The 26,650-nt window shown below is 35.8% G+C and overlaps 2 protein-coding genes and 1 long non-coding RNA gene across 10 annotated transcripts in view; all 3 read right to left on the bottom strand.

The window, feature by feature from the left end:
- Window positions 1-11,099, bottom strand: part of LOC137642273 (uncharacterized) — a 31,066-nt gene extending 19,967 nt beyond the window's left edge. The window contains exon 1 of the long non-coding RNA XR_011044723.1: window positions 11,014-11,099. This is a non-coding gene — a long non-coding RNA (uncharacterized lncRNA). The remainder of the gene's footprint in view (window positions 1-11,013) is intronic.
- Window positions 11,100-11,615: 516 nt separating this feature from the next.
- Window positions 11,616-13,007, bottom strand: LOC137643332 (SCAN domain-containing protein 3-like). The gene has a single exon (XM_068376167.1). It carries the CDS (start codon window positions 13,005-13,007, stop codon window positions 11,616-11,618), a length of 1,392 nt encoding a protein of 463 aa, XP_068232268.1.
- Window positions 13,008-17,719: 4,712 nt separating this feature from the next.
- LOC137642796 (chitin synthase chs-2-like) overlaps window positions 17,720-26,650 on the bottom strand; it is a 124,519-nt gene continuing 115,588 nt past the window's right edge. For 7 of the 8 annotated variants that reach the window (XM_068375658.1, XM_068375659.1, XM_068375653.1 and 4 more), the window contains exons 23-26: window positions 23,717-23,881; window positions 23,068-23,323; window positions 22,601-22,731; window positions 17,720-18,880 (exon numbers count right to left, since the gene is read on the bottom strand). In XM_068375658.1, the coding sequence (XP_068231759.1) occupies window positions 18,704-18,880; window positions 22,601-22,731; window positions 23,068-23,323; window positions 23,717-23,881 (729 nt within the window). In that variant the 3' untranslated portion in view covers window positions 17,720-18,703. Of the gene's footprint in view, window positions 18,881-20,513; window positions 20,571-22,600; window positions 22,732-23,067; window positions 23,324-23,716; window positions 23,882-26,650 lie in introns of all 8 variants that reach the window. The other variant, XM_068375660.1, reaches the window with a different exon arrangement.

Raw genomic sequence — 26,650 nt, 5'->3', positions numbered from 1 at the left:
TTGGACTCACTTCCCCCTTCGAAGGATGTACGGAAGGGGGAGGAGAGCCATCAGCACCATCATCCTCAACTGCACCTGCAGAGGATTGCCCAGCCACGTCGGAGGCCTCTGCCACCACGACGTCGACGATAGACAGAGGGTCTACCTCTGCTACCGCCGGCGACTACTTAACGGCGGCCCCCAACGAGACAAGGTCAATCAAGGCGACCCTGGAGGGCAAGCCCTTAAACCCTAGGGAAGCCCAAATCTGTAAGAGATCATCATTAGACGAGGAGTTATCATTGGCCTCCCCCGAAGGAGGGGGAACCGCCCCGCTATGGGAGGCGACGCCCTCTCCCCCACCCAAGGTCGGGAAACAGAACTAGGGCCTGAGCTACAACTCTGCCGACTCTCCTTAGGAGCCGGTCGAGGGGGAGCTTCGGAGGAGGTTTGGGCGACGAAAGGAGAATCCCGAGAACCTTCCTCCTTCAAGGCAAACCCCGAAGGAGAACGGTCTCTCTTGGACTTCTTACGCCAGCGGCCAAACCTCTCCCACTGGGAGGCAGACCACTCCCTACACGTTTACCTGGTCACACCGTCGGCCCCGACACTGAGGGCAAAGGGTGTGAGGGTCCGTATCTAAGGTCGACATAAAGGTCCCACAAGGGCGGCCGGCAACACCAGGCCACGTACGCATTGTAAGATAATAATAACGAAAGTCAACGTCAAACCAACACACAAGCTGTAGAAAAGAAAAAGCAGAAAAATGATTAAAGGCTGTCAACGAGGACGATGAACAGACACGTCTGTTCACCGCCGAACCAAAAGTGAAGTAAGTCGCTGGTGTGTGGGGGGGAGGGGTAGCAAGCTACCCTTCCCCTATCCCCGCTAACTAGCGCGGGGGTAATTAACCCTCGTTAAAACTATTGGCTCGTCATCTCAGCTGCGCTAAAAGGTAAACCCAATGTAAATAGCGTGGTTTGTACTGTATTTCGGTTACGGAACAAATATCTTTTAGTGAAGGTTCATTAGCAATTGCAATAGTGGGATCGGGATCTACCACTACAGGTGAAGGAATAGGTTTAATGACATGGGAAGAGGAAATATCTCTAGATGAGCGAGAAGAACTATGCCTCAATCTATCCCTTTGGAGTCTACGTCTGTATCTATCAAACTCAATCTATTCATGCTCTGACAGCAACACACATTCATCACAGCGATCACCTAAATCACACTCTTTACCTCTACATGCAACACAGAGAGAATGGGGGTCAAGAGAGGCTTTAGCCATACGGGTCTTACACCCACTAGTCACACAACCTAAAAGTTATAGGGGGGGTGGCCATTTTGAAAACTTAAGAGAATTCAGACAAGCAAAGGTAAAAAATCATCTAATCCAAACAAAATCAAGAAATATCCAAAGCGAGATAAAAAACAAGAGGGAGTCAATAACCAAAGATTTGTACTTCACCAAAAAAACCATCAGTAATGACTGAGTAGAATTCACGTGTCGCCGCTGGCGACAGCAGGGAATATATGAGGGTCACTGGAATGGTTCCCAGGTACCTCGCTAGGGTGCAGGGGTGGTACACCTGGCTATCCAACTGGCGGTTGGCGAGTTTCGAATTTTCTGCCGTTGACGTAAGCAATATAACTACCGGGTAAGTCTTGTGTTTAAAAGTATGATTTTGTACCTGAATTTCTTGCCTAACTGGGTTTCACTAATAGGACGAATGATGGCTGTGTTTAGTTTGTAAAAATAATGTGAACACTAGCATTTTCTACATAACAATGTAGTACAATACAAGCAACTTCTGGCATACTGTATAGTTTTATCATACCTTTTGGAAAATTCGTTATTCTTTCTCTGGCAACCATCAGCCATTGCTCCGAAACTTAAAATGGCAAAATCTTTGAGCTAAATCTCTGGAGGTTGCCATACATCAGATATTTCTCTAGATGCTCTTCAGTAATCTAATGGCTACTGCTACATCATTTCTGAAAAGGGGTTGTTTAATCTAATACAATATTTGAAATAACTTCAATATTTCACTTTATTGAAATACTTCAGTATTTTTGCATGGGGGGGGAGACCATCAAACATCAGTGGTATGAAGTGGCTGCGTTAAGTTATGATTGTAGGGATGAGGGGATACTTCCTCTTAAATAGGTGACAAAGTATAGCGATGTGAGCCATGCAGCTATACACAGCGCCACCATGCACTGAAAATCTAAATTCCCCTGTTCTTTTTTTTCTTTTGTGTCATTGTAGAAAAAAAAGACTAGGAGTGCAGTAAACTACTTAAAAGTTAAAAGTTCGTATCAGCATAGGAATAAACTGCTTCATCAAATCTGAGAATGTCAAAAAAATAAGTTAAAAGGAAATGAAACATATCAGTACAGTATTGGTGCTGCATGCTACAGTTACATTAAAGGAAACTGTGTCCTTTAATATGTACCACCGCCAGGTTTCCACATGCAGGAGTCACCAACCAGGAGACATAAAACTTATATTTATACATCCAATATAGTAAAATGAAGTGATTATTCAATATAAAATTTCATGCATCCCTGGGGACCACCATTACCGACTGGGATATTTATTGTCAGGATGCACAATATGTTACTAAAGGTTAAACTTATTCTAAATGGCAAATTATTTATGTTCTAACCAAACTATTTAGTGTAAAATGGTCAAAGATCTATACTATACCTGAACACTTTATGACTGGAAGTTTATTAATGACTTTCTTCATGCGGTCTGCACTTCACCTGAAATATGAAAATGCAATTAGTACAGAATGTACTGTAAACACTATATATTTTAAAGTAAACTTGTAACAAATAACTTATCTACACATACCAGGCAACCAACAAGAGATCTATTTTTTTTTTATATATAAATTTCACCAACTTTCAGACTATGAATACAGAAATCTTTATAATTTTATGTTCAAAGGCACAATAAATTTCATTGAGCACTTCTACAGCATTAACTAGGGTTGGTCCTCAGTGAATGAGGATACAGTATCATTTATTGTTCAGAATTCTTGTTGGAGGTCAGCTACCAAAAAGTAAGGACTTTAAAATAGTCAAGAAAAGATCTATACAGCATTAGAAGTCTAGATTTATGACCATGTTGGGTAAGGGTGGCCACTCATTCAGCTCTGACAACTTTGGGGGGAGGGTGAACTTTGTAATTTTACTACAAAGTAATAGATTAGAGGTTGGACAGCAAAGGTATGGGGAACAGACCCAATGTAAAAGGCAAAGGTTGGGTGAACTAACACAGGGCCCAGGCAATAAAATTTATAATAAGGTTGCTCAGCCTATCAAAAAACCACATACAGTATCTTACTTGACAATTTTCATCAAGTCTTCGGATTCTGACGATAGCGTCTTGAAACTTATCTGGGATAATATGTATATACCATAAGCTACGACACCAAGAACAAAATGTTTTTACCTCGGATACTAGTGATACAAAATGGAGTCCCTCTGATATAAGGAATCAAAGCTGTATTGTCATGTTAGAAGACATATCCAGTTGATTTCATTATAACAATCACAACTATTTTTAGTTGCATATAGATATTCCCACTTTCAGTAGTTATATGTACTGTAAAGTATGATTTTGTACCTGAATTTCTTGCCTAACCGGGTGTCATTAATAGGACGAATGCTGGCCGTGTTTAGTTTGTAAAAATAATGTGAACACTAGCATTTTCTATATGTTAAACTCATTTCTCTGACAATCACCAGCCATCGCTCCGAAACTTTAAATGGCAAAATCTTTGCGATAATCTCCGGAGGTTGCCATACTTCAGATATTTCTTTAGATGCTCTTCAGTAATCTAATGGCTACTATTACATCATTCCCAATAAGGGGTTGTTTAATACAATACTTGAAATAACTTCAATATTTTACTTTATTGAAATACTTCAGTAGTTTGGCATGTACAGTATATAGGTCATATTAAAAGGAAACAATGATAGTTATATCACAAAACCAGACTAACACTGTCATATATCAGACCAAGATAAACAACTTCCTCATAAATAAAATAGGTTGGACCAAGTCATGAGAAAGTTTACGCCTGTCTCAACGAACTCTTCACCCACCGACCTCTATTAGTAAGAAAAATGCCATTGCCAGCACCACCATTTCTTATAAAAAAAAATCCAGTTTCACTAGATGTTAAATATATATAAAACCTTCATATGACTAATATGAAACCCTTAAGCGGGGTTTACACGGCCGAGCAGCTCGTCGTGCCCGGTTGTCGAACATACTTGTAGAACGGCTCGAAGAGCTTTCAGACAGTACATCGAGCCTCAGTGTGCCTCGTGCTAAAACAACGTCAACATGTCTCTCGACCAGGACGATTTGATAGCCATTGCTTTAGCAGTGGCACTAAGAAGGAAAAAAAAAGATCAAGAGAGAAATTTTCATATACCAACTTGCTTGTTGCTTTAAAATTAGAGCCTGATGACTGGCGCAATTATTTGCGTATGGATGAAGACACGTATATTGATCTACCGAATCGTGTCAGCCCTTTCATTACTATGAGGAAGGCCATAACTCCACATGAAAGACTGAGTGTCCGCTATTCCTTTGTTTCTGGCTACTTTATTGGAATAGTCTTTTGATTTAACTTTCCATAAAGCTGGATGAGCTCGATATGCATGTATGAAATCAAGTACGACTTCCTTCTCATTCTTACTTTCATTAATGGCAGCAATTATGCATTTCTTTGATGATGTTTCCTCTAGCAGGTTTGAATAACAACTGAAGTTCGATGCTCGACACCCGTTCACACCGCTCGTCAAACAATGTAGCTTCGCCCACAAAAGTCAAGATGAGCCTGACTTTCATCGAGCCGCTCGACGAGCGCGCTCGACAACCAAATAGCCCGTTTACACGCTCGAACATCAATTCAAACACAGGGTTGTCGAGCCAGGCTCGACGAGCTGCTCGCCCGTGTAAACCCCGCTTTACTCTAATCTATCAAATTACTAGATAATTGGAGATGAATACCACCCAAAGGGCATCTCCACTGTATAAAATATTACTCCCTGTGTTTTGTTTATGGCAATACACCAAGCAAAAATACCAGATGTCTTTTCAATCCTAATTGTGGAATATGTCAAAAAGCTGAAACCTGATTAGTTCCTGATTAGTATACAAGGGGGACCCAGTGGATGCCACACCTAGTTTAGGTTAGACAGATTCACATATCTTACTACATTTGTGTATGGCTGGGTCAGCAATTTCTCACAGTGGAACCATATTACTGCTCTTTAAGGGGGTTCCTGTATCTCTCAGTATTCATTCCCAATAAATAAAGGTCAAACTTGTTGAGTTGATTAGAACTGATTTTACCTTAGTGACCATATATTACCAAGTACGTACCTATTTTGAGATGTTAACAAACGGAAATGCTGCTTAAAGTTGGTCATTACAAGCATAGCACTGCACGTGGAAGGGAACAATCCCTTTGCCCCGAAGGGACCGTTGCCCGTCGGGTGACGAGTTCCCAAGAAGGTGAAGATCTAGGAGTTGGAGAACGGTCTGCAGAGAGGTCCAAAGGAGCAGGAGCTGTAGGCCGAGTAAGACGAGGAGAGTCCCCTTCGGAGGAAGATCCAAAAAGGCGCCTCTTAACCCCCTTATAAGGGGAAGGGAGGCCCTTGCGACGCAGCGGACGGTGAGCCTTATCTGTCTACAATACAAAAAATGTTAGGAATTTTCAAGTCAAGTACTTAAACACCTAATTATTCAAAATTTCAAAACAGTTCATTTTAGCCGACTCTAGCATCACTGACTGAGCTTCAACAACCCCACAAGGAAGGCAAGGAAAATAGTACAACCATTTTAATTTAATGAAACATATATACATAAAAATTAAGTATTAAACCTAATGTGGAGGAAAAGACAAAACAGTATAAGAGGTGCCGTTGCAAAGGCTATCCTCACCAGTGAACCTGAACCTGGGGTTCAAGACCCTCTCAAAATCAGTTTCTTTTATCTAAACCTCAATATCCTGGCAAGCTAAGGACAGGGCTTTGAGGGGAGCCCATTAGTCCACCTGTTGAATCATAAGATTGCCCCCCCCCCCCCCTTCCCTAGATTAGACACTATTCACTTGTATAGAGTTTTCATTATACGTCATCAAAGTTCTGGTCCGCCATCTTGGAGGACAAACAAAGACGCGTTCAGTGAATAGCTGTGGTTGAACTGTTGAATAGTTAGCCATCTCATCACATTCACACAATGCCCAGTTTTCGCGCTTTTGTTGGCTGTGGGAATCGAGGACAAAGTGATGACAAGAGTTTCTACCACATACCGGCAGTTATTCAGAATCAGGACAAAGATACAGAAGAATTATCCAAGCGCAGACGTGACTTGTGGTTGACCAGAATATCACGAACTGATCTACGTGAATCCTCACTACCCTACTCACGTATCTGTTCTGATCATTTCATATCAGGTCAGTCTCGGTTAGGCCCTAAAAGTATCATTATTCCTGTGTAAACATGCTATATCCAATCGCATGGGTGACTTCACAAGTATCATCGTCAGTTCAGTGTGTAGTGTGTGTGGGGAAGGGGGCATCTCATTTTTTAAACATCAAAAAGGGCATCTCAGATTTTCAAAACAAAAATTAAAAGCGCCCATATTGGCTATATTAACAAAGGCTACTTACCTAGGTCTCTATTTCGTCAAGGTGCTCTTGCCTATATATGATTAAGTGTATATTTATATTTATTTTAATTTGTGTATTAAATTGTGCAGACATACAGGCCTATGTGATGAATAAACATTGATTATAAATAATAATATCTGAAAGCTGGTTTAACCCAAAGGGATCTTCAGCTTATATATATTAAACATCAAAAAAATAATTAAACTTGCGCATTTAATTGCAAGGAGGCAAAACGATCATCCAAGAGCATTACAATAGAGTTTGTCCATCATATGTTTATATGTATATAAGAAATTATAGAATTTGTAACCAAACACAAACACAATGGTTAGGCATGAACTGATAAAGATTTGACATTATAATGCAAAACTTTTACATACATTTTGACAATCAAAAATTATAATACACAAGGTTTGACTAAATGATCAATATTAGCTTTATAATTATAAACACTCTTCATTGGTCCAGTGTTTATCTAATTTTGGACTTAGAAGCATTAAAGGGATATACAACAAATTCTGGAAGCAGATTATTCAATGGAAACAATCCTCAATATTTTGACTTAATGAATTCTGCATCTGGTATGGATCTAGGCCATCAATTAGATCGAGTTTCTGCTTGTAAAAACGCTTATCACCCGACAATTGTTTGACAAAGTCGCTCTCATTGTCCATATTCGCTGTAGCAGCCGCCATGTTTTCGCTTTGTATGTCCTCCAGCATGGCCGCCGGCGATTCCTAGTGACGTCATTGAAAGGACTCTATACATGGTCAGTCTCTAGGCCATTCTCAACAACCCATTCCTGAGTTATCATTAGGAATATTTCACTATAGTAAATATTTACCCTCTTTTAATTACTGCCCTGGTCCATCCCCACCAAACTACAGAGGCTCTGACATTTTACAATAGTCCATCCCACCAAAATACACATGATCCAACCACCCTTCTTAAGAGAAAAGAGGGGAGAATCACGAAGAGCAAACACTCGTTTACAAGTTGAAAGTGATTAGGAGAGATCATGGGGATAAAATTTCTGTATTATATACGGCTGGTGCCTAATGTTAATACAAGATGCTTAACCTTAAACAATTCTCAGTTTCATTACAGAACAGTGTAATTTAAGATAATGCATTGGATCATGCATAATTGAATAGATCATTACAAATACACTACTTGATTCCCATATACTACTAGCAGAAACCTTAATTGAAGTTACAAAATTTAATAAAGCAAAAAAAAAATTCCCCTTTTCCTCCAACATTCCACCAGGTTGTTCAGAAAAACATAGGTGATGCTTCTGTCGTAAGTTACTTATTAAAACAATAAATGGCCTGTTTTATATTCTAAACCTCACCTATTATATTAAATAAAGGAATAAACACAATCATAGCTAATTTTATTCATAATGTTAATAATGACAGGTTAAGGTAGAAACGCGTGTTTGATATACTCGGTCTGATAATAGGAAATGGAAGGAAAGTCCATGATGGAAGTGAAAGTGCACAACAACTCACACCTTCAAGTGTCTTCAACCACCCCCTTGAGTTTGTATAAATGATAATGGCCAAAGGCTATCCCACAGGGATAACGCATGACATGTTCCCCATACTATAGTTTATTTTTTATAGCGGTGCATATTTGTACCGACTCACAGGGGTGCCCTTTTAGCTCGGAAAGGTTCCTGATAGGCTACCTGATTGGTCGGAGGTATTTTTGTCCGAACACCTTCATTGTTCTCGAATAATTACCAAGTAATGTGAATCGAAACATTTATTAACCTATATTTCTCCATCAGATTTAAGTTTTGTCAATAAAAAATGTGAAAGAATAAATGTATTATAAAGTCTAAATTTAATAACACCATCCGCCGAAGTCAACGACAGCAGCTTGTTTTCAGATGCACGCTTTGTAATTTTGTAATTTTTCACATATTTTAACAAAAATTGGGATAAATTACACTCAGCATAAGTTAAACATGTTATTATAAACTTTCTTTCAATACCAGAATTTACAAAAACATGGAATTAATAAAACCCGATATTTGTGAAAACTTATGGGGAGGTAAAAGAACAGCCTGCAGCGGCCTGGTGGGAAAACGATCCCATCTAACTCGTAGGCGCAGTTTTTTTTTTTCCTTTCGTAATATAGTTCGGCCTATTCCTTTCAGTTTAAATAGTCTTGCATTGTCTCTTCGTATTATTTTGCTTAGTATTTTCCCACATTCCTGTTCCTCACCTAATTATCTATTTTCCCCGGTATCCGTTCTTTCATATATGGGATATCCGCACTACGATTCCTTATTTCTTATCCTCTGTCGAAAGTGATGGCTTGAAGGGAAGCGCGTGCTAGTCTCATTAAGATAGTGTAGAGGCAGGAATAAAAAAAAAAAAAAACACTATGCTTAATTTCAGGTTTACAGAATAGGTTATACTTGCTACACAACATAAAATTTATGTTATTATTATTTACATACTTACTGACGTAAGGTACAAAACAAGTAATCGTAGTGCGGATATCAAATAGGCCTATATGAAAGTAGGGATATTGGGGAAAATTGATAGATATTAGGTGAGGAACAGGAATGTGGGAAAATACTAAGCAAAATAATACGAAGTGAGACAATGCAAGACTATTTAAACTGAAAGGATAAGACCGAACTATATTACGAAAGAAAAAAAAAACTGCGTCTACGAGTTGGATGGGATCGTTTTCCCGCCAGGCCGCTACAGGCTGTTCTTTTACCTCCCCATAAGTTTTCACAAATATCGGGGTTTATTAATTCCATGTTTTTGGTAAATTTTGGTATTCAAAGAAAGTTTATAATGACATGTTTAACTTATGCAGTGTAATTTATCACAATTTGTGTTAAAATATGTGAAAAATTACAAAATTACAAAGCGTGCATCCGAAAACAAGCTGCTATCGTTGACTTCGGCGGATTGGGTTATCAAATTTAGACTTACCAAGACACTTCTTTATATTTATTCTTTCACATTGTTTATTGACAAAACTTATATCTGATGGAGAAATATAGGTTAATAAATAAGTTTCGATTCACATTACTTGGTAATTATTCCGAGAACAATGAAGGTGTTCGGACAAAAATACTTCCGACCAATCAGGTATCAGGAACCTTTCCAAGCTAAAAGGGCACCCCTGCGAGACGGTACAAATATGCACCGCTGTAAAAAATAGACTATAGAACATAAGAGCAATGCAGTGACGATCACTTGCAAGCGAAGCGAGCAACAACGGGCAAAATATAAATCATTAGCCCCATCAAGTTAGGATGCATTAGTAATACCTACGGTGAAATCCGCAGCAACTCCATAGAAAATGGGCTGGAAATTTACGTTTTTGAAATACGGAAGTCCTGGCAAATAAAAACTATCATGTTATATCATTCTTCAGTTTTGACAATCCCGACATTATAATTACAACGACTACAGATGATGACTTGCAGAAACGGTTTGAAAAATATTAAAGCACCCTTGAATAACAACGAACAGTACCTCCAGCATGCATCGACAACCCCCTAACCTAACCAAGAAACTGTGTCCTTAACATTTTAACTAACAGGTGTTCAAGGTCTATGCAACCCACTTCAACTGCCATATTCTCACCTAACATAAAAGCCTTGACCTTACCTACTCAACTATGATGCTAACTGTAACCCGCTTCAGACCACTGTTTTCTTAGCAAAGGGGTTGAAAATGGGATATGGATAATGGGGCATGGCCGTTACGGTAACCATACTATATACTTGATGGCATACAATTAAACCGATACACTTAATTTTAACGTGTTTCGTATATAATTGACGATACCTACAACAGACATAGCTTGCCCGATAGGCCTAAGGTGGTCGACCTACCACAACTTCAAACACTATAAAATACCACCTGAAAGCGGTTTTCTTAGTTTTGGTTGTGACATTTTCTAAATGGTACTTTCTCCAGTTGCGACAATTACATTTTCGTCGCAAATGAATAGCGATATATACCCTAGTATACTGGCCAACACCGGAGGACAGCCGGTAGAAACCGGGTATTTAGGGTGGTAATATATAAGGAAATGTGACATTTCGTCGTTTGGTACAGCCAGGAACCGAAGATTTACATATGACATGCATTAATGACAAAGCACGAGGTCTAGTGACGATAATATTCCTCCTAAAGGAGTTCCAAGGTAGGAAAGTGTGGACCACATGGCATAAGCCCAGGGAAATCGAATCATGTGTAGGAATGAAGTCTAACGTTAAATAATCATTAATTCTTTAAAATGACGCGAAACACGATCGGTAAGATGTATTATCATTAACTATACGAACCTAAATTATCCACGATGAGAGAGAATCCAAGACGGCCACGTTTTTCAAACATGAAAGCCAAATTAGCCAAGGAAGGTGGACTGCCAAGCAGTGCTGCCAGGTCAAGTTGGACAAATTACCTTAGATTCGTCCACGAAATTACCCCATTTTCATCAAAATTTCCCTAGATAATTTTTTATTTGTATATAATACAATAACACTGATTCCTACAACCTTTTTGTCTTCAAGAGACAGGTTTATCACTTCTTAAAGGGTTGACTTCCCGCTAGCAGCTATCTATCTCAGTTTTTGAGCCGTGGGCTATATGAAAGCCAAGAGCTTATCCCATCAGCTTACAACTTAAAGAAAAAAAAAAATTAAATTAAAAAAAAAATTAAATGGAAAAAAAAAACATTAAATGGAACAATCAATAATACTCACTTGTATTATTTTTTTTAATCTTTTATTAATAAATTTACATTCTAATCTAAGCATATCCATGCATGCTATTGGCATCATTGTGTGTACTAGGCTAATATTACTAATAAATTTACATTCTAATGTAAGCATATCCGTGCATGTTATTGGCATCATTGTGTGTACTGTCACTGTAGGCTAATAATCTATTCATCCTGATGATCGGGATTCGATTCATAGATTTTTTCAGTCATTAATTTCATATGATCAGTCGTAACTGTGAATGTATCGGATGTTGCACTTTCGAATGTTCTTTTCGCATGCAACATGCCAATTAAAGTTTCAGTATTTAAGGAATTTCTAGTTTTCGTCTTCATTAAGTTGACCTGAGAGAAAATCCTCTCCACACAGGAACTTGAATGTGGCAATGTGAGCAATTTTACCATAAAATTTCCTAGTAAAGGAAACAGGGGTGTGTCATCACCTTTCTTCATATGTTTCACTTCCATCCAAAATTCCCATGCACTAATATCACTTTTAGCATTCATTTCCGTGTTTCTCAGTAAACGCCACTCACGATCAATACTGTTTAGGTCATTTTCATTAACAATGTTTGGAAATTTCGATGCCAATGGTGCAACTGATGGGATAGCTTTCTTCATAACACTTTGAGGGTTCAAAGCCTTCAGATCTTCATATATTGGATCAGAGAGATTAAATCTCTGCATGATTTGGAGTGCACTCTCTATATAGAAGTCGAGACATCTTAACCTAAAGTTGTGTAGATATTCTTTTTGAATTATGTTCTGTGTTGCCTGGAGTGTTGCAGTTACCCTTCCACCAAGATATATGTCTTCTAATGGAAGAAAATTTCCTGGGTCACGGACTCTAACCTTATCTAGTGGTGTAGAGTTTAGGTAGCTTGGTTTTAAGTAACACTCGAGTATAGTAAACAAGACTGCAGATATTCTGGCCTTGAGAGTATATATCTTTGGATCTTGAGCTTGCATTTCCTTGTTAAGGTCACAGAAAAATGGTAGGACGTGATCAAGAAATTCTAGGTACAATTTAGTGATTGGATCATTCAGTCTTTGCAATATAGTCTCTGCTGCTACCAGTCGATCTTTCAATGCAGCTTGAGTAAAAAACAGCTTTAATGCCGGCAGTTGCTCTAACAGTCTTTTCACCACACTGTGCAAAGATAACCATCGTGTTTGGGATGGATGAAGTATCTTGTGGGGTTTTACATTTACGAATTCTTGAAATTCCTTTAAAGCCATGGTCTGTTTTGGAGACAAGAAGTAATTGTATATGTCACGAGCCACATCTTCAACCCATCTAGGGAGCTTTTTACAAGCATAAGAAGCACAGAGGTGAAACGAGTGGCACGTACACTTCATCACAAACAAATTTGGAATGTCTTGTTTGAGGTGGGTGGAAAGGGAGTTATTTTTCCCCATCATCACACTTGCCCCATCTGCAGCGAATCCTATCATATTATCCTTGTAAGGTATATTCAGCTCATTAAACACAGACTTGATATGTTCATATAGAGTGGAAGCAGTAGCACTTTCTAGGGGAACAAGAGTCAAGAACATATCTTTCACACCTTTCACTGAAGCAACCCTAGTTATTAGAGCAAGATGTTTAATGCATCCACGGTCTGTTGACTCATCCACTATCAAAGAAAAACAATTGTTTCTCAGTAGGTTATGCAAATCATCCTGCTCTTTTCTGCCTAACACAATAAGCAAGGCTCTCTTTTCTGTCTATATATATATATATATATATATATATATATATATATATATATATACATATATATATATATATATATATATATATATATATATATATATATATAATTTATTATTTTTATTTTTTTATTAGGAAATTTGAAATTACCCTAGAACTTAGCGTTTTTGCTACGTTTTACCCTGTTACCCTAAACATACTTAAATTACCCTAAAATAGGGTAATTACCCTGAACCTGGCAGCACTGCTGCCAAGAACGAAGAGCAAGCATGGCCGACAGAGGAACGCTTACCCAGTGAATGAATACATAGGCGTTGGTAGCATTGGTTCTGTTTACTGGTAATATAATGGAAATAAAAGTAATCTAAAGGGATTTAAATATTTAATCAAGTATAATTTGAAAGGTATATGGGTGAAACTCAATGTTAATAATCAGTGAAACATCATTTAATGAAATAGGAACTACTTCAGTGCTCGGAAAGAAGGCTGTTACAGGGCTCTGGTTATTTGAATGTGGAACAAATCTAAGTCTTATTATTATTATTATTATTATTATTATTATTATTATTATTATTATTATTAGTATTATTATTATTATTATTATTATTATTATTATTATTATTATTATTATTATTATTATTATTATTTGCTAAGCTAGTTTGTTCTTGACTTTGCTGTTGAACTCTGGTTTTTAATACTGAGCTTTAATTTCGTATTGAAAACAGCAATAAAAATATATATGCAGTTTCAGGCTTGTTTTTTTTTATTGATAACACAATATAGTAATTAATTAAGTAGGGCACTGTGGTTAAAAGTATTACATTATATTTTATTTTAAGGACTTTTTCGTGATCCTGTGCTGTCACACAATGATGAAATTTGGTAAACCTTCGTCCTTGCCCAGAAAATTAAAAATGAATAAATAAATAAATTAACATTTTAAGAACTAAGCACAACTTTCTTTCCCATCCCCACCCCCCCCCCAAAAAAAAAAAAAAACATATGCCTACAATTATAAATACATTAAGCCCATTTAGATACACATAGAATATTTTGACATAAGTGCATACGCATGTATTCAAATATAGCTGCACCATATATATACATGGCTATTTAAAATACACATGCGGACACACTCTCAATAATTATAAAAGAATTCTAAGCCTGCATACTTTCAAGTACAGTTTCTATGTATATATACCATTGTGAGTAAATGCTGAATACAGTTACGTTGAAACAAACATGCATAATGCATATATAGGCGTAGATTTATCCATTTTGAGTATGCATCAGTGTTCAAATGGGGGCCTAAATTAAGCATGGACACGCGCGCGCACACACACACACACTAACGCACACACACACACACACACACACACACACACATATATATATATATATATATATATATATATATATATAGAGAGAGAGAGAGAGAGAGAGAGAGAGAGAGAGAGAGAGAGAGAGAGAGAGAGAGAGAGAGAGAGAGAGAGAGAGAGAGAGAGAGCCTATGTGGGTATCATCATTATCAGCCGTAGCTAATCCACAGCAGGACAAAGGCCTCAGGCATGCCCTTCCACCCCTGTCTGTTTATGATCTTACTATGCCACTCTATAACACCACAATTTTCTTAGCTCGTCTATCCATCGTCTTCTCTTCCTTCCCATATTTCTTTTGCAGTCTCTAGGGGCCCATTATGTTATTCTTAATGTCCATCTATAATCTGCCATTTTCATTATATGTCCTGTCCATGTATATATATATATATATATATATATATATATATATATATATATATATATATATATATATATATATATATATATATATATATATATATATATATATATATATGCTAGAATATCCTCTACTTTAGTTTGCTCTCATATCCACGTTGCTCTTTTTTTCAGTCTCTTAGTGTTATTCCCATCATTATTCATTCCATGGCTCTTTGAGTTGTAATTAGCTTCTGTTCTAAGACTTTTTAGTAAGACTCCAAGTTTTCAGTGCATAAGTTAATGCTGGCAGGACCATCTGATTAGATATTTTACTTTTTAAAGAAAGGGGCATTTGACTTTTCATAATCTCGTTTTGTTTATGGAAAGCTCTCCAGCCACTGCTTATCTTTGTGTCCTGGGGAAACACTGCCTGTCCTAGGTATGTATAATAACTAGCAACCTCTATAGGTTTGTTCATAACCCCTATTTGTTGTCTCTGCATTTCTATTGAACATTATCATAGGTTTACTCATAACCATTTTCAGCATTACATTTCTGCTTTCTTTATTCAAATTTATCATTGTTTGCATTTCCTCCTACGATTTACTAAACAGAACTATGTCATCTGAAAATCTTTAGTTGCTAAGGTATTCCTTTTTAATATTAATGCCTACCTTTTCCCCCTATCTTAATTAAAAAAAAAAAACTAGGAATGCTGTGAATGATTTAGGAGACTTGGGGTCTCCCTGTCTGACTCCTTTCTTAATTGGGACTTTCTCAATATACAGTTTTAGAATTGCTGTACTTCCTGCAGAGATATCTTAAAGTGTTCCAACATAAGATTCATCTATTCCTTGTCTTTGAAGGGCTTTCACTGCTGCTGAAGTATTGCAAAAATAAAAAGCTTTCTCATAGTCCATGGATACATTACATAGTGGTTTGCCATACTCTATTGATTTTTCATTAGCTGGTTAATTACATGGATATGGCCAGTTGTTGCATTTCCGCTTCTAAATCCTGCATGCTCTCTTGGTTAAGTAAAGTCTAAATGCCTTTCTATCTGGTCTAATATGATCCTTGTAAATAGTTTATATATTATAGCGAGTAAACTTATTGTGTGATAATTTTTCAGGTCTTTTATGTCTCCCTTTTTATGAATTAATATAATGATAAAGTTTTTCCAAGCTGCAGGTATAGAGCATTCTTGCAGACATTTTTACTACTATGAAATCTCCTCCATCTATGATCAAATCAATTGTTAGGCCGTCTTTTCCTTTGTCGCTTTTCATGCCTTTTAATGTTTTCTTTACTTCTATTGTTACGCCTGTTACCGGCTCAGGTGTTTTATTATTTCTATTGGCAAAGTTATTTCTTATATCACTATTGTATAGCATTGTATAGATATCCTCTACAATTTTTATCACTCCATCTCTTTTGTTGATAAAAATCCCATTTTCATCCTTTAAAGCAAACATCTGTTGGTGTCCTGTTGCGAGTCTTTTAATCAATTTAATGCCTTTTCCTTTCTTTGGTGTTTCAAGTTTGGTCTGATTGTCTTTACAAATGTCTTGGGTTTTTAGTTTGTTTATTGCTTTAGATAGTTCTGCGAATTCTAAATCATGTCTCGTGGATTTTACCCTCATTTCCAATCTTTTCTTTATTAGGTTTTTGGTCTTTTCTGAGTTTTCCTCGATCTTGTTTAGGAACTTTTCCACCGATCTCTTGTACCGATTCGAATATAAAATTAGTTAAATAACTGGTTATTTTTCTTTACTTGTTCCAATTTCATCATGCAACTAAAAGTAGGCCTACCTATTTTGTAGGTAGTAGGTTGGCCAGGGAACCAGCCACCCATTGAGATACTACTGCTAGAGAGTTATGGGGTCCCTTGACTGGCCAGACAGTACTACATTGGATCCTTCTCTCTGGTTATGATTCATTTTCCCTTTGCCTACACATACACCGAATAGTCTGGCCTATTCTTTACATATTCCCCTCTGTCCTCATACACTTAACAACACTGAGATTACCAAACAATTCTTTTTCACCTAAGGGTCAACTACTGTACTGTAATTGTTTAGTGGCTACTTTCTCCTTGGTAAGGGTAGAAGAGACTCTTCAACTATGGTAACCGGCTCTTCTAGGAGAAGGACGCTCCAAAATCAAACCACTGTTCTCTAGTCTTGGGTAGTGCCATAGCCTCTGTACCATGGTCTTGGGTTAGAGTTCTCTTGCTTGAGGGTACACTCAGGCAACTATTCTATCTAATTTCTCTGCTTCTTGTTTAGTTAAAGTTTTTATAGTTTGAATAGGAAATATTTTAATTTTGTTACTATTCTCAACAGATTTTATTTTTCCTTGTTTCCTTTCCTCACTGGGCTATTTTCCCTGTTGGGACCCTTGGGCTTATAGCATCCTGCTTTTCCAACTAGGTTTGTAGATTAGCAAGCAATAATAATAATAATGACAGCTATTTCAGCCAATAACACGTCCCTGCAAGTAAGCAAGAGGGCTGGATAGGGTATTCAGTGACTTGCAATTGGGAGCTAGAGAAATACAGCAAAGAAAAAGTACCTCATAAGATGCTGGTGTTGCTACCACAACATGGTGTACAGTAGTTTAAAGAACTTAAAATGCAAAATACTCTGTACATCTGTTTTACTTTGAGTTGCAAAGTCTACAGTCTCATTTTAATTAACCAAAAACCATTATAAAGACAGCACTTATACACTTTAATTGTTCGTTCTTACATATCGTCGTTCATACTGTGATTATTTAGAATTTGAGAATCTTTCTATCCTTAACCAACACTTCTAAGGGGAAACTATACAACCAAGTACTTAGTATATATATTTATTTTATACACATTAATATACATATCATTTACAACAGCACGACAGCAGCTGTAATACAGAAAGTGAAAAGTCAGCGTGATTACGGAAAACTATAATCACTTACAGAAATCAACAGAGATAATAAAAAATGTATTTGTAATATAATGAAAATCACAGATTAAAGTAAAACTCCCTTGGCTCTACCTATTCAGGTTCTTTCTCTAGCATACGTAATACCAGACAAAAACTGATTACAGATAATTATTTATAAAATAACTGCACTACCTCAACAATCAAAAAGCATTGTATTTTGCGCTACAGTACTAACTTTAGTCTGTATACCTTGTCATTGGGTTTTATCTGTAAATACTGTAGTGTACTATGTGAAATATGTTTTGGTGAAGTGTCTTATCTATGGCAATAATACTTTTTTATAACTTCATAGTCCTTTTTGTTAATTTAGCAATTTATGTGAAAAATAACTACAGCAAAAATAAAAACTTGGAGTAGATTATTATTGCGGAAATAATCTGCATGTGTAATACCCTTCAAAATAAGCTTATCTTTATCTGAAAAGCTGGTAATGTAGCTTATCATGGTTTGATGAATTCCTATTACATGATATGATTTTGATAAATCATTAGAAACAGCCGAAAAATTCAATCTTATAAAGACTTTAACAAAAAGCTTCAAATGTATACAAAAGAGTCATGGGAAAAATAACTTTGAAGATATAATCATACTTTTGTTAGGAAACTAGTGATTGAATATTTTATCAGTATATTGATGCCACTTGTCGAACTCAGAAGTTCATAGCATCAAATACACTTAAACTTGTCATGTTAAAGGCTCAGGTGAAAGTTCTGTGAACTGTTACTGTACATTTTCAGAGGATTTTTTTATGGCTTTGTATTCAATATGGAGAAGCAATATATTTTCAATAATTTCTTATTCCTAAGAAGTAAAAAACATGAGCGTAGAATTGATTTATGGCTTATATAAGACGTTTTCATCTGCATTTCGGTATCGCATGGCACTTCTAATTGAAGATCCCCCACCAAGGTGTTCGGTATCAGACTCGTAAGCATTATTGATGGAGCCACCGCTTGGAGTGAACACACGCTGGTTGTCCGCCTCTGAAGCAATTGAAGTTCTTGTTCGTGGCTGGGTTGGAGACGAAAAAAAAAGTTTCATTAGGAAATAAAGTTTTAACTGTTGTGGGATGAATTCAAAGGGAACTTCTTGTACAGAAAATTGATGATTATCAAGAAAGGTTACTGCTAGTATTATAAGTTAAAACCCTTTTAGCCCCAATGGACGTACTGGTACGTTTCACAGAACTCATCCCATAACCCCCATGGATGTACCGGTACGTCCCTGCAAAAAAAATGCTATTTACAGTTTTTGCATATTTTTGATAACTTTATGAGAAACTTCAGGCATTTTCCTAAAGAATGAGACCAACCTGACCTCTCTATGATGAAAATTAAGGCTGTCAGCGCAACTTAAAAAAAATATATTGCAAAACGTGCTTGAAAATGAAAAACCCCTGGGGGTTAAAGGTTGGAAAGTTCCAAATAGCGTTGGGGGTAAAAGGGTTAACATCAATATTGTACTTTTTTTAATGTTTGGTTGAAATAAAAGTACTATACATTATACTAAGCTAGATTAAAAAAGTTTAAAATAAATTTTGAATTTTCATCATAAAACTGAATTATAGAATAAATAGCTTATTAGAAGAGAGGAATAAAATGAGAAAGTAATATTGTAAATTCTACTTTAAGGGAACATACTATATGGAAACTGTACAGAAATCAAGAACAGAAGATGACTATCATACAAACAAAATTGAATTATGCAACTGTCTTTTCTTTTGACAGGAAGGTTTGTGAATTAACCAACACATCTGACCATGATATTTACATACCGTAGATGAGCACCACATAGTAATAAGAATATGACAGTACAGAGTAAAATCATGAATAAACATAGGAAAGATAGAAAAATAAAAAATATAAAGAGTATAGGACACTTGAGAGATTTAAAAAAAAGAAAGAAAAAAACAAAGACTGTAATGCCATGGTACAGAAACTGTGCTACCGACCAGATGTTGAGAACTCTAATTAATAACCATCCCCCATACGACAAATGAATCAGACAACTGAAATAGCCCAGTGACGACAAACAGAAGCATCAATTTGACAGTTACGGAGACAAAAATGTATATGAAAGGATGCTAAATTCTTTTCACAGCCAAGCTACCATCTTTGTGATCTCATTACTGGTTAAAAAAAATAGAAGGATATGGTAGAATCCTACACCAGTAGCAATGGAACAAGCTTATTGTAAATAATCACGTTTTACACACAATGGCCACGTACAAAATCATAAAATTCACATTAACCATGTAACAAGTGGTTCGTAAAAGCAAGCACAGCAAAAGCTCCTACCTTTTAAGATTCTGATTTCATAAAGAGCAACATAGTTAAAAGAAACAAAGGTCTTCCCTCAATCCAAGGAGGTAACAAAATCATCTTAGATTTTAAAAAAGGACGGACTGTTTTGAGCATAGTTGCACACTTTAAACTAAAGCCTAATACTGAAGTAAATGATCTGATACAAGCACCCATACGCAGGAGCTGTGGACCTTTTATATAGAAGTACCGAAGTATATAAATTATACAATAAAATTAAAATATAATCAAATGAAACCACATGAATTAGCATAGACAAAAACAAAGCCTTGATAATTTAAAGCTTATACAATCATCGTGTATTATACGATAAATAAACTTACTATACAGTACTGTACTTCTTATGCAATTTGCTCTACACCTGGTGCAAAAGATGTCCGCTGTTTGGAAGAAGCAAGGTGAACTTGTTTACAGTATGAAAAACTTACTATTTGATCACAACACTTCACTTGCATTGGCCCATTCAAATTACAGTACCATGCAGTACATGCAACTAAAGCTGAGTACAATATACTGTAATAGTAGTTGATCCTAACCATTCAATTGAGTCATGCTTCTGGTACTATAAACAATTATTTTGATGGTTAAGAAATGGTTTTAGTTTCTTTTAGTGTTTTTAGTATAAAGGAACTATAAGAACAGTTTTCACTCACTAAAAGAAAGCCAGTGAATGGAAGTAATCAAGTATTCAAATGGAAATACTGTGCCTGTTGTATTAGTACTGTAGTTAGTTAAGCAAAGTTATATATTGTGCATTGCATTGCATATCATGAAAGGAAAAATATGTATAAAATATTCTCTGGTATTTAGTTTGAGCTTGGAATTAGTTTGAACTGAAGTTGACAAGAGGTTAAGAGAGTCTAAGATAATAAATTGTAAGGCAAATGGACCATCCGAAATAACATGCAAGAATTGGTCAGATTGAAAAGAAAGATATGACCAAAAGAATATAAAGATTTTTGCAGAAAAAGGTAATAAAGAATAGAAAGCTAAGATAATGCTGTATATTGTAATGTGAAAATTACAGAGAAAGGTATCAAAGTAAGGATGAAGAAACAGGTTAAAAAAAATGCTTAAATCAACAATTTTTAGTTTGGCTTTTTACCAGGAAACTCGACCACATGGTAAAGTTATCTAATGAGGTAACTAATGGAGATGTATACCAAAGAAAAGGGTCAAGTTATAAATTGTACTTGAAGATCTTCGTAGCATTCAATACAGCATGAAAATAATAATGAAACTGGCATTATGAACCAAGGCTACCATAAAGAAAAATTGAGCAAGTGATGGTACGTGTTTCTGTATGCCATAACACACGATCTTGTGTGAAGATAAAGGAAAGCATGTCAGAAGAATCTCTGATACCTGCTGGTGTCTATCAAAAATCAACACATAACCTTTATTGGTTACTATCATAATGGGGGATGCTACAGGAAGGGAGGAAAGGCAGATCTATGGTAAACTACTGTACTGTATTCAAAGGATCTATATTAAGCAGAAGAACCAAGTGTTAGAATTGTTTGGAAGTGAATGGGGAAAAAACTCTGATAGTCAGAGTAAGTAAAAACAAGACTATGGAGAATGAAAGGTAGATTAAAGAGAAAATACTCTGGAAATTACAAACATATACACTGTGAGTGTGGTGCAGGGTGAATGTAATGTTAGGCATACCAAGTAATATGATTGTGTCACTACAGTGTACTGTCTTAATCAAAATACATTGAAGGTTGTGCCACAAATAAAGTAACATGAATATATGTTTTTTAAGTTAAAAAAAAAAGGATACTTAAATCTTAAAGATTTAGGTGATTTGGAACTGTGACGAAAAAAGGCTAAAAACATTTAGTACTTAAAAGTGTAAGATTTGTGAAGGCTCAGAAAATATCAGATTAGGATACAAATAAATTTGGTAGAAGTTTATAAGATAAGGTAAATACAAAAGAAGGGAAAGAAGTAATTTGACATCCAAACTCATTTGAATAAACTGGTCATTAAATGTGACGCTGATGATGATGTTTTAATGTACAGTGCGGTAAATGTTACTTCTGGAAATAAGAGCCATTTGGATATATGTATAGTACCTGCTTTACATTGTGAATGAAACACATGTAAAATGGACTAACTGGCTTTCAGTACTTATGGCAAACACTATATCTCTTTCCTTTTCCCCTTGTTCAGCTTCATCATATAAATTTTCAACTAATATTGAAAAAAAAAAAAAAAAAAAAGGAATGCCTAAACAATTAATTACATGCTTATTTTCACTACTGTACTTATAAGCAAAAATTTCACTTGCAAGAAAATTTCTTACTACAATTATTTATACTAATATTAAGTACTTGTTAAATAAAGCTTTATAATTCTTGTTAATTTGTGCTATTCTTAAGGGATTAAACAGTAAACCTATTACCTTCTTTGCTCCAAGAGTCTGCATCTTTGACTGACGTCTTTCTTGCACAACAGTTTCACGCCTTTCAGCTAATGCTTTGATAGTCTCTCGTCGCATACTCAGTCTACGCATATTACCCAAAACAGGAGTTTCTGTGGAGTTAAATGCAATGCTTAGACTCAAATAAGAAAAACTAGTATAAAAAGCCAAATGGATATAAAGAGAAACTTTCAGTATACTGTACTGAAAATAATGTACAGTTTTATAATCATAAAAATAATAACATTTGGTTCAAGATATTAGTGACATATGGTTTGCTTTTATAATAAATATACTGTAGCATTATTTTTCAGATAAATGAATGATAAAGAATAAATTGATTTGTAAAGAACCTCATTCATTTCAAACCTCAGCTTAGATGGAATACTGCAATATTTTGTACTGTGTATTGAAAGAGGTTTGGGAATGTGACCGGCTACTGCACTAACCTGCTTCCGTGCCATTTTCAGCAGCCTCGGCTGAAATACTGAAGAATCGCTTTTTGAAGGCTACATCCAGCGTTCCGATGGCCTGCTTCTTTTGAGCATGGCGTGCCAGGTTATGGATTGTCTTGCGCCTTCCGAGCTGCCCATCATTCGCGCTATCACTGTCGTAATCATCCTCTATACCTTTGAGCTTCTGCAACTGTCTCACAATATCCACAGCATTCCTCTGGATAAATGCATCCTCTGTTACGTCCTCCGACTGCAATGAAATAGAAGGGACATTATACATCGAGTTAAATACCAAATTAAAAGCAGTAAATTTCATGTATCAAGAGTATAATTAATGTAACTGAACAACAAATTGGTTATCTATTTACAATTGGAAAAATCTTTTCAAAAGTTCAAACTTTCAGCAAATGTTTTTATGTTGAACAGGCTGACATAAGCCTCTTTTGAAAGAACAGTTTTAATGTTGTCACTGTTCTTAAAATATTCTAATTGTTCATTACTTTATTTTCTTATTTCCATTCATCACTAGGCTATTTTTTCCTTGTTAGAACCCTTGGGCTTATAGGATCCTGCTTTTCTAACTAGGGTTGTAGCTTAGCTAGTAATAATCATAATAATAAAACAAGGAAGTCTTTGGTCTTGCCTTCTTATTGCAGCAGGTGAGTTCAGTGGATGCAAGAATATGCGAGATGGTACCAAATCGATGGAACAACATAGCCACAAACTGAATGATTAAAATGAGGGCAAAGAAGAACACAAACACAAGACCAATTGGCTCCAGTTGTAGATATTCTTGACTGATGAGTACCTGATAACAAAAGAATCTATTAATTTCCTGGCCACAAGGTGGGAGTTGAATGAAGTATATTCAATGAAATATTGAAATGTAATTTTTTAGCAAGCATTCATTATGTGAAGGAACTTCTAGCAAATCAATATATTAAGTAATGACCAAAACTATTTCAAAATTACCGTAACTTTTAGCATTTGAATCACAAGTAGAATTTACAACTGTATAATCAAATTGTAAAGAACATTCTAATCAAGATAAGCAACCTTTCTATTCGAACTTAGTGTACGATTACTTCACACAATGCATTGTTCAGGGGCAAATCACATTTTTTTTTACTATTAAACACTTTCAATTAATTTAGGACAGACATCTGTACCAAAATTTATACCATTACAATATATAGCAAGTATACAATAAATTATATTAACTGGAGGTAAGTATTAAGGTAGGATAAAAAGAAAGATATAGGATGCAGTACCCTAGATTACTGTGAGAATTATATGTTACCTCTATCAGACCATGAAAAGACATAAAACTAAAGAGTAACTAAAATATTCAATTGCACAAGTATCCAGTGAAACGAATGAGTCGTTCTCATGCATATAAAAAAAAAAAGAGAATAAGGACATTATTCAACTCATTTCATTCATATGCTACGAGTAACTAGTTGCATCACCAAAATGTCCATGCACATAAAAGATCATCGCCATGCATCTCACGTGAGACGTAGACATAGAGATGCTATTCGTAAAGGTAAATGAATGTTACAGTCTTTGGAGAAGTAGTACGGACTGAAAATCAAAATTATTCTTAACCTGTAATATTCGTGGCAAAATTTAGTCGTAGTAATCCACAGTGTTATAAATCAAAACAAGGACACGTTTTACTTGCCTGATATACGGTACTTTGTTGCCAATATTCATATGGTTTTACACAAAACACTGTTTGAGTTAACCCTTAACTATTAAACCACATTTGTAGCAGATCCTTCAAGATTCCAAACTGTTTTAATGAAGAAGTTTTCTACAGCTGGGTATCAATGATTGTCAAGATGTCAACAGCAGCTAAGAAATTCAGTTTTCTTCCTGCCTTCTTTGTACAGTATATACTGTAGCAATACAGTACAATACTTCCGTATATACTGTAGCAATCCAGTACAGTACTTCAGTATATACTGTGGTAATACAGTACAGTACTTCAGTATATATAGTGTAGTAATACAGAACAGTACTTCAGTATATACTGTAGTAATACAGTACAGTACTTTACTTATATGCATCATTAATTTGTACTTAAGGGTTTTCCGTGCTTTTGGTTTTAATTCACTGTGCTCTGGTTTTCAAATAATGCACAACCTTTAACTGAGCATTCTAGTATATTTATTTTATGTTTAGCATTGAGGCTTTGTTGAATAAAAGTTTTAATTATTTGTGTCATGGGTTTAAGTCCTCAATACTCTTAAATCTTATTAAATTTTATTTTTATTTGAACCCATAGGTCAAAGAAGCAACTGAGTTGATGTCTTCAACCAAAGATATCTTTTTGAAGATAAGTAGTGTTTGAAAAGGTACACAAGACAACTGCTTATATGTCAATTCTTACATTGCATTTGATTGTCCAATTCTGTCATGTGACAATCGGTGATTTCAGTAGGTCTAAAACTGTAGGGTTTCTGGGATATATTCATAAATGTACATAATATAGCAGGATGATAACAATTACCACATGAGAGTGAAATTGGCGAGTAAAAAAATATTACCGAGCACAGTATTGGAAGGGTACAAATACAAAGGGTAAAGACATAACTGGACTGGACAAATACCAGAAGAGTTATAGACTAGTATCAGATATATCTGGAAAAGACATGGTTAGGGATATATATATTTTTTTCCCAGGGATGGGTGATGATTTTCTTCAAAACAGTAAAAAGTAGTAACAAGACACAAAGAGAATTAGAACAAGAGGGAAAAGTGATAAGCGGTCAACAACAGCTGTTTATGAAAAAAGGTAGACATTCATCTTGAAACCAGGAAAGTTGTGGGTCACATTGAACAGTAAGGTGACTATATTACAGGATGTAATGAACAGACAACTCTAATCTTGGACTGAATTGGAGGAAGATAAGACACGTGGACAATGATGAACCAAGGGAAGCTAAAAATGATGTTTTAACAATCAGATTTTAATATCATCAAAAGGATTTTCTGGAGGGCAGATGGTGAGCGTGATCCTCTGTTATATAGGTGCATTCAAATATTTACCTATAAACTTCTGATAGAGCACTTACCCGCTACAGTACCTATTCCAATATATTAACCCTTTTACCCCCATTCACAAAACTCATCCCTTTACCCCCATGGACGTACAGCTACAGTACCTATTCCAATATATTAACCCTTTTACCCCCCAAAAGGACGTACTGGTACATTTCACGAAACTCATCCCTTTACCCCCATGGACGTACCAGTATGTTCTTACAAAAAACTGCTATTTAAAATTTTGTTTGCATATTTTTGATAATTTTCTGAGAAACTTCAGGCATTTTCCAAGAGAATGAGACCAACCTGACCTCTCTATGACAAAAATTAAGGCTGTTAGAGCAATTTAAAAAAAAATATACTGCAAAATATGCCTGAGAAAAAATAACCCCTAGGGGTTAAGGGTTGGAAATTTCCAAATAGCCCGGGGGTAAAAGGGTTAATGTAAGCAGATTACCATCTGAAATCTTGAAATGTTCTGCTCCACTGTTTGATTAATAGGAAAAGGCTATTTTAAAACAATGGT

Source organism: Palaemon carinicauda, chromosome 6 (assembly GCF_036898095.1).
Source record: "Palaemon carinicauda isolate YSFRI2023 chromosome 6, ASM3689809v2, whole genome shotgun sequence".
NCBI classification, from domain to species: Eukaryota; Metazoa; Arthropoda; class Malacostraca; order Decapoda; family Palaemonidae; genus Palaemon; species Palaemon carinicauda.
This window is presented reverse-complemented; position numbering and strand designations above follow the sequence as displayed.

Coding starts and splice junctions, on each gene's coding strand:
- LOC137643332 (XM_068376167.1), bottom strand. CDS start 13,007: ATGTTCTTGACTCTTGTTCCCCTAGAAAGTGCTACTGCTTCCACTCTA.